Source organism: Limulus polyphemus, unplaced genomic scaffold (genome assembly GCF_000517525.1).
Source record: "Limulus polyphemus unplaced genomic scaffold, Limulus_polyphemus-2.1.2 Scaffold5400, whole genome shotgun sequence".
In the NCBI taxonomy this organism is placed as follows: Eukaryota; Metazoa; Arthropoda; class Merostomata; order Xiphosura; family Limulidae; genus Limulus; species Limulus polyphemus.
The window spans coordinates 48,488-57,587 of NW_013671010.1; the positions used below are offsets into that span (position 1 = coordinate 48,488).

A 9,100-nucleotide genomic window follows, 5' to 3' on the forward strand; every position below is an offset into this window, starting at 1 on the left:
AATCGTATTCCAAGGAATACTTTAGATCGTTTTGATATGAAATAATCGTATTCCAAGGAATACTTTAGATGGTTTTGATATGAAAGAATCGTATTCGAAGGAATACTTTAGATCGTTTTGATATGAAATAATCGTATTCCAAGGAATACTTTAGATCGTTTTGATATGAAATAATCGTATTCCAAGGAATACTTTAGATCGTTTTGATATGAAATAATCGTATTCCAAGGAACACTTTAGATGGTCTACTTTTGTCAGCAATTAACTGCTATTAACTAAAAAAATTCCCAATGCTTAGAGTTAGGTAACAATATAGGTTAGTAACCATGACAACGAACACTACTAATATGGAGTTTTCTGGTATAACGGAACTTAATGCTTGTAAACAATAACTGACTTATTACTTGAGTTATCCTAACTTTATTAAATACTGAGCTATTTAAAACTCTTCGTGTATGGTTATTTCAATTTTGTCTCGTGTTGCTAATTACACTACTTTGAATAATTAAATACCAAATACATACATATTCTTATAGAACAACTATATGGCTCCTCACCGAGAAAGGCTTTCGGAGAAACGATACCGGTGCGTTTGGATACAGCGATGGTTATTCCTGTCTCCAGAAAGGGCACCGTGAAATCAACTGCCGTTTGTCTATCCGAATTGATCTTAATGCTGGTCACGACTAAGTCTGCCTTGCCTCTTATAACTTCAGCTATCAGACCATTCCAGCTGCCATTCTAAAGATGGAAACAAATGTGTGTGTGTGTGTTTGTGCTATTAGTTTGAACGGTTATTACAGTCACGTGTGATTTTTCTTCTTACTCTTAAAACTACAGTTAACTAAGATTTACTAATACTTATGGTGGTCTATGATGAACGAGAAAAATAGTTTGTTACTGCAAGATTAAATCAGAGAGCAAGGAAATATGACGCTCGATAAACCTTACTTAAACTAAACCAATTAGTACAAATTAATGTAAGCGTATATAACGGGTGGTGGTGAGGGACTAAATTTATTTACGTCCCCCATTTTGTTATATGCATAGTCTTAACCTAATAGAGAACAAAATATACAGTGTTATGTTCAAGTCAATGAATGTTCAGTTTTGTCTGAAGAAAGAGGGAAAACCGATCAATCTGTGTCTTTCTTTGAATTCTTTTGACCTCTTTTAAATGGCACAAAAGTTACAATGAAAACGTCTTTCAGCAAACTTATTAATCGCATCCTTTTTCAAAACTCATATTTTTGTCTGAAGTAACAAGAAAAAGGATTCTTTTTAATAATAACTTTCTCCATTCCAGTGAGACAGATTGAGTTGGCGCCCCCTGGAGTGCGTTATTTGTCACAAGAACCAATCAAATAAAATGAAAGGAAATTATGCTTTTACATTTACAACTTTTTTTTTTTTCAATGCTGCTTTGATGTTGAGAAAAAACTAAAAGATAAAATCTTGAAGATGACACAAAAATAATGTCAAGCGCAGCAGAGTGAGGCTTTAATATTTGGTTGAATTTTGTTTAGGCCTTTTTTTTATAAGATTGAAGATCAAAGAGATACATCAAATAATAGTTACATATCTTCATTTTTCTATTATATACAGTATATACCTATCGAACTTCTACTTGATACAACACAAACTAAGTAAGATATTTACACAAATTAACATTTTTTACACGAGGAATCGGAGGTGATGTGAGGTTACAAATACTTATATCGGTTAGTGTATGAATGTATAATGAGTTTTGTTTGTTTGTAATTAAGCACAAAGCTACACAATGGGCTAACTGTGCTCTGCCCACCACGGGTATCGAAACCCGGATTATAGCGTTGTAAGTTCGCAGACATGTCGCTGTGCCACTGGGGGGCTTATTATAAGTAATGGAACCAGTAAATATTACTGCTAATAGAAATCCCTGTAAAGTTGGCTGTTAGCTAGCTATTATTGCTACATAGAAACAGCCAACATAGGGATTTGTTAATTAACTTTACTTTAAAAGCTATGACCTCCGATCCCTATTACCTTTTTTAAAAATGTTAATTTGTTTAGATATTCTAGTTTGTTTGCTTTTTGTATATCCATGCATGGGTTAAATAATTTTATATGTATATATAATGCATTTCAATGGGCAAATATATGCCTAGACTAAGACACAACCTCCACTAAGTACATACATTTAAACGTTTACGTAGGAAAGTAGCCGTTTCATATAAAACGTATACGTCTAAAACATCGCTTTAAATAAACCTTCTTGTCTTTTAAAGTAATTATCCTACGAATGAGTGTAATAGAATTTACTATTATGTGTATAGATTATTTTACTTACTCCTTCACTTAATATATAATATAGGGATTGACTCCCTAAAGACACCGATTGTATAGTGTACAAAGCAATGAGTATCTAAAATAAACAACAACACAACTAGTTTCAAATATTATTTACTAAGCTTACCATATCTTAACTCCTACACGATATCAAACTTTAAAGATAATACGAAACAGTTGCTATGAAACAGTTACTACGAAACAGTTGCTATGAAACAGTTACTACGAAACAGTTGCTATGAAACGATTGCTACAAATCTTCAAAAGAGTTACTACGACACAGTTGCCGTGAAACATCTGATGCAAAACAGTTACTACAAAACTGTTATAAATCAAATCAACCAGAAAACAAATCAATTTAAGGATAAACGCAACACAAAAACCTTTGGATGTGAAAACTGAGCGCAACAATACAGAGTTTAAAACTAAACTAAATTGTAAAAAAGTATTTAACAACAACCGAGTTAAACGTTTGAAACGAATAATGTCAAGCAACAATACAATTAAAGTAAATTTAACAACAACCGAGTTAAACGTTTGAAACGAATAATGTCAAGCAACAATACAATTAAAGTAAATTTAACAACAACCGAGTTAAACGTTTGAAACGAATAATGTCAAGCAACAATACAATTAAAGTAAATTAACAACAACCGAGTTAAACGTTTGAAACGAATAATGTCAAGCAACAATACAATTAAATATACAACGTTCTTCGTCATTTAAAATCAGTTAACCACCATCTTTACAATAAAAACAACGTAGATTACATGAACTCCTTTGAAACATAAAATATCCAAATATTAAAAATTGAAACTTATACTTACTTAGACAATGGAAGAAAGATTACTCACGTTTAGTACACCCCAAGTTCCATCGGAAACACGAAACAAGTCGTATGTGAATCCCAGGTCAGCGGCGAAATTCTGTAGTAGGTCTATACAGAATCCAGAACAGCACTTAAAGTATCGTGGATCGTGGATTGCTTCAGACATATTAACCCTTAAAAAAAGAAGCATAACTCTGTAATAAATCTGTATTACAATATATAAAGTAAAAACTATGATTACACCACTAGAATACATAAAGTAAAAACTATGATTACACCACTAGAATACACAAATATCAAATTTCATTAAAGTAAAAAGTGTGATTACACCATTAGAATACATACAGTGATTTGTATATATCAAACTTTAGTAGCGTAAAAACTACGAATACACCATTAGAATACACAAATATTAAATTTTAGTAGCGTAAAAACTATGAATACACCACTAAAATACACAAATATCAAACTTTAGTAGCGGAAAAACTGTGATTACACCACTAGAATACATACAGTGATCTATACATAAATATCAAATTTCAGTAGCGTAAAAACTATGATTACACCACTAGAATACATACAGTGATATATACATAAATATCAAATTTCAGTAGCGTAAAAACTATGATTACACCACTAGAATACATTTTTGTATAGATCACCGTATGTATTCTAGTGGTGTATTCGTAGTTTTACTCTACCAAAGTTTTATATTTTTTTTATAGATCACCGTATGTATTCTAGTGGTGTAATCACAGTTTTCACTCTACTAAAGTTTGATATTTTTGTATAGATCACTGTATGTTTTCTAATGGTGTGGTGGATAAGTTAGCTAATTGGATAGAAGAGTAGTTGGATGGAAGAAAGCAGATGGTTGTTACAAATGGAGTTCGGTAAAACTGGATTAATGTCACAAGTGGGGTACCTCAGGGCTCAGTTTTAGGACCTTTGTTATTTTTAATTTACAGTGACAGATGAATAAATGGTCAATAAATTACTTAAATTTTCGATATTAAGGTCTTTGGTGTTGCTAGTTGTGAAGAGGATGCTGCTGGTTTACAAAAGGATTTAGATCATTTAGTGAGTTGGTCAAAGAAATGGTAGATGGGTTTTAATTATAATAAAGGCAAGATAATGCATGTGAATTATCATAATTTGAATCATAAATATAATTTGGAAAGAAAGGGATCTTGGTGTAATAGTCGATCAGTCTCTAAAGCCATCCAAGTAGTGTGCTGTTGCTAATGGTAGGACAAATAGGACTTTAGGTTGTATCTACAAAAATACAAGTCTAAAGAGGTTATAATTTCATTGTACAGGTCACTGGTTAGGCCACATTTGGAGTATGTGCTCAGTCTTGGGCTCTTTACCTTAGGAAGGACATTAAATTGTTGGAAAGGGTTCAGAGGAGGGTTTCTAGAATGGTGCCTGGGATGGAGGGGTTATCATATGAGGAGATATTAAGATCTGTGAAATTGTTCTCTTTGGAAAACAGAAGAGTTAGAGATGATCTGATTGAAATATTTAAGATTGTAAAGGGAATTGGTAATGTTGACTAAGGGACACAAATATAAATTTTGGCACGTGTTATAGTGATGTAACCAAGTATCCATTTTTTTCTCTGCTAAGGTTTGATATTTTCATGTAGACCAGAGCACGTGTTATAGTGATGTTACCAAGTATCCAATGTTTACTCTGCTAAGGTTTGATATTTTCATATAGACCAGAGCACGTGTTATAGTGATGTTATCAAGTATCCAGTTTTTACTCTGCTAAGGTTTGATATTTTCATATAGACCAGAGTACGTGTTATAGTGATGTTATCAAGTATCTAGTTTTTACTCTGCTAAGGTTTGATATTTTCATATAGACCAGAGCACGTGTTATAGTGATGTTATCAAGTATCTAGTTTTTACTCTGCTAAGGTTTGATATTTTCATATAGACCATAGCACGTGTTATAGTGATGTTATCAAGTATCCAATGTTTACTCTGCTAAGGTTTGATATTTTCATATAGACCAGAGCATGTGTTATAGTGATGTTATCAAGTATCCAGTTTTTACTCTGCTAAGGTTTGATATTTTCATATAGACTAGAGCATGTGTTATAGTGATGTAACCAAGTATCCAATGTTTACTCTGCTAAGGTTTGATATTTTCATATAGACCAGAGCACGTGTTATAGTGATGTTATCAAGTATCTAGTTTTTACTCTGCTAAGGTTTGATATTTTCATATAGATCATAGCACGTGTTATAGTGATGTTATCAAGTATCCAATGTTTACTCTGCTAAGGTTTGATATTTTCATATAGACCAGAGCACGTGTTATAGTGATGTAACCAAGTATCCAATGTTTACTCTGCTAAGGTTTGATATTTTCATATAGACCAGGGCACGTGTTATAGTGATGTTATCAAGTATCCAGTTTTTACTCTGCTAAGGTTTGATATTTTCATATAGACCAGGGCACGTGTTATAGTGATGTAACCAAGTATCCAGTTCTTACTCTGCTTAGGTTTGATATTTTCATGTAGACCAGAGCATGTGTTATAGTGATGTAACCAAGTATCCAATGTTTACTCTGCTAAGGTTTGATATTTTCATATAGACCAGAGTACGTGTTATAGTGATGTAACCAAGTATCCAGTTTTTACTCTGCTAAGGTTTGATATTTTCATATAGACCAGGGCACGTGTTATAGTGATGTAACCAAGTATCCAGTTTTTACTCCGCTAAGGTTTGATATTTTCATATAGACCAGAGCACGTGTGATATAGTGATGTAACCAATTATCCAATGTTTACTCTGTAAGTTGGGTATCAGGAACAATTCTACATCGGACGGATCTACTGGCTTTACACTCTCCTGTTTCGCTGTCCATTGGAAATATATTCACATAGGGTGGTTCTTCCATAAACGTGATCTTTAAATTAAACTTCTCTGGAACACCTGGAGGTGGCACTGGGGAGTCACCCGGCCAGACGATATCTTTGATTTCTAGTCCACCTTCTGTCCAAGAACCGACCTGATGAAGTTATGGAACGAAAAGATTACGAAAAGTTAGGTTTTTTATTGTTGTTGTTTTTTTGTAACAGAGTTCAGATAGTCTGACCAACAGAAGTAGAGCAAGTAAAATATAATGATGTTTATTGAATATCCATTACTGTCATATTTGAACATTCGTACATAGAGTTATCCACCTACCTGTTATAACGATAACACAATAGAACTGTGTTAATCTTAACACCTAAAGTTAAGGGGCGTTACACAACAAAACTGTGTTAATCTTAACACCTAAAGAAAAGGGGGCGTTACACAACAGAAATGTGCTCATCTTAACACCTAAAGTTAAGGGGGCGTTACACAACAAAACTGTGTTAATCTTAACACCTACAGGGAAGGGGCATTATTCAACAGAACTGTGCTCATCTTAACACCTAAAGGAAAGGAGGCGTTACACAACAGAATCGTGCCTATGCTTGCACACACTCATGGTTGTAATGTTAGACGTTCTGTTTAAATTCATATTATTTATTACCAATTATTCATTATCATATACTAAGTATTCGGGTAAATGTAGTGCTTATTTGAACTGGTTTGTAAGATTTACAGAAGGAAATAACACATACGTCAAATGTTGGTGGAAGAAACACAGTAAAATGTGACAAACTAACAGAAGGGTCGGAATTAGAAAAACTAATTTTGACACATTTGTTCGTCCATTTTCAGTCTCATTTTGTTCTCCGTAAAGAAATGTCATTAAAACTATTAACTCGTTTAAAGCTAAAACTTAATCAACAGACAGGTAAGAAATTAAAATGGATAACAAAATTTATCATTTTTTTTCATTTCACATTATTCGGTCAGGTTTTGTTTGTTTATTTGTAATTAAGCACAAAGCTACGCAATAGGCTATCTATGCTCTGTCCACCGCTGTGTCACTTAAGTCAGGTCTTCAAGCTGATAAGTGTAACAAATCAGTCAGTAACTTTAGTTGTGCTAATACTTAAGTGAAAAAAAAAATTAACTACCTTCTCCCACATTTTTCTTCTGTTTAAGTTGACAACTTCAAGCTTAACGTACTTCAGGGTGCCATCAATATTGAACTCCACATTAGACTGGTCCTGTGGCGTATTTATACTAACGTTCCGGAGGTACCTTTAAGAAACCAGAGAGAGAGAGAGAGAAAGAAAACTGTAAACGATTTGAATAAATGAAAACGTTTAATATCTTTAGTAAGAAGATGGTCTCCAGGAGGCGCTTCTATACGATTTACAAAACATACCTATGAAAATAGTACAGTTTCAACATAAAAGTGTTTTAAAACAATTTTACTATAAGGATAAAATTAACAGAATGCTAACTATTATTTTATAGACAATTAGCAGCAGCCTACCATTGATCATAAACTATTATGATATGTGAGTGACGGTCAAATCACACTATTTAGTAAGACAAAAGTTGACGGTGGGCGTTACTGAATGGCCGCCTTTCCTTTAGTCTAGATGGTAAAAGTGTTAGACTGTGTATCTTGTATTCCAAAATAAATATGGTGAGATAAAACGGACCCCAGAGATAAGAAAAGAAATCGCTCTCCTCTCTATTGGGCCGTAGTTTGTTCTATGAAAGTGACGGTGAAGTCCTAATATACGGTTAGAGTGGCTCAAGAGTTAGCGGTGGGTAATGTTGACTAGTTCCTTTCCCTCTAGTTTATCGGTACAAAATTATAGACTGCTGGCACGTGGGTAATGTTGACTAGTTCCTTTCCCTCTAGTTTATCGGTACAAAATTATAGACTGCTGGCACGTGGGTAATGTTGACTAGTTCCTTTCCCTCTGGTTTATCAGCACAAAATTATAGACTGCTAGCACGTGGGTAATGTTGACTAGTTACTTTCCCTCTGGTTTATCGGTACAAAATTATAGACTGCTGGCACGTGGGTAATGTTGACTAGTTCCTTTCCCTCTAGTTTATCAGTGCAAACTTATAGACTGACTGCTAACACGTGGATAACGTTGATTGGTTGCATTCCCTCTAGTTTATCAGTGCATTATAGACTGCTAGTACGTGGGTAGTGTTGACTGGTTGCTTTCCTCTAGTTTATCAGTGCAAAATTATAGACTGCTGGCACGTGGGTAATGTTGACTAGTTCCTTTCTCTCTAGTTTATCAGTGCAAAATTATAGACTGACTGCTAACACGTGGGTAACGTTGATTGGTTGCATTCCCTCTAGTTTATCAGTACATTATAGACTGCTAGTACGTGGGTAATGTTGATTAGTTCCTTTCCCTCTAGTTTATCAGTGCAAAATTATAGACTGACTGCTAACACGTGGATAACGTTGATTGGTTGCATTCCCTCTAGTTTATCAGTGCATTATAGACTGCTAGTACGTGGGTAGTGTTGACTGGTTGCTTTCCCTCTAGTTTATCAGTGCAAAATTATAGACTGACTGCTAGCACGTGGGTAATGTTGACTGGTTGCTTTCCCTCTAGTTTATCAGTACAAAATTACAGACTGCTAGCACAAATAGTCGTGTGCAGCGTTGTTTTGATTTTTTATTTAGAACTCCACGTGACAGAAATAAACTACATAAACCAGAAAAGTCGACCTCTATAAACTTGAAATGAATAACAAGGAGCGGTAATAGAGAAACCAAACAATAAGTTTATACTATATAAACAGCAGTAATATAGAAAACACAATAAGTCTATACTATATAAACAGTAGTAATATAGAAAACAGACAATAAGTTTATACTATATAAACAGTAGTAATATAGAAAACAGACAGTAAGTCTATACTATATAAACAGCAGTAATATAGAAAACACAATAAGTCTATACTATATAAACAGCAGTAATATAGAAAACAGACAGTAAGTCTATACTATATAAACAGCAGTAATATAGAAAACAGACAGTAAGTCTATACTATGTAA

General features: G+C 33.7%; 1 protein-coding gene across 2 annotated transcripts in view; it reads right to left on the reverse strand.

The window, feature by feature from the left end:
• Positions 1 to 9,100, reverse strand: part of LOC106472519 (glutamate receptor ionotropic, NMDA 2B-like) — a 44,288-nt gene that overhangs the window by 25,295 nt on the left and 9,893 nt on the right. For both annotated transcript variants that reach the window (XM_022401093.1, XM_022401091.1), the window contains exons 4-7: positions 7,191 to 7,317; positions 5,964 to 6,184; positions 3,183 to 3,330; positions 558 to 741 (exon numbers count right to left, since the gene is read on the reverse strand). In XM_022401093.1, coding sequence (XP_022256801.1) covers positions 558 to 741; positions 3,183 to 3,330; positions 5,964 to 6,184; positions 7,191 to 7,317 — 680 coding nt within the window. The remainder of the gene's footprint in view (positions 1 to 557; positions 742 to 3,182; positions 3,331 to 5,963; positions 6,185 to 7,190; positions 7,318 to 9,100) is intronic.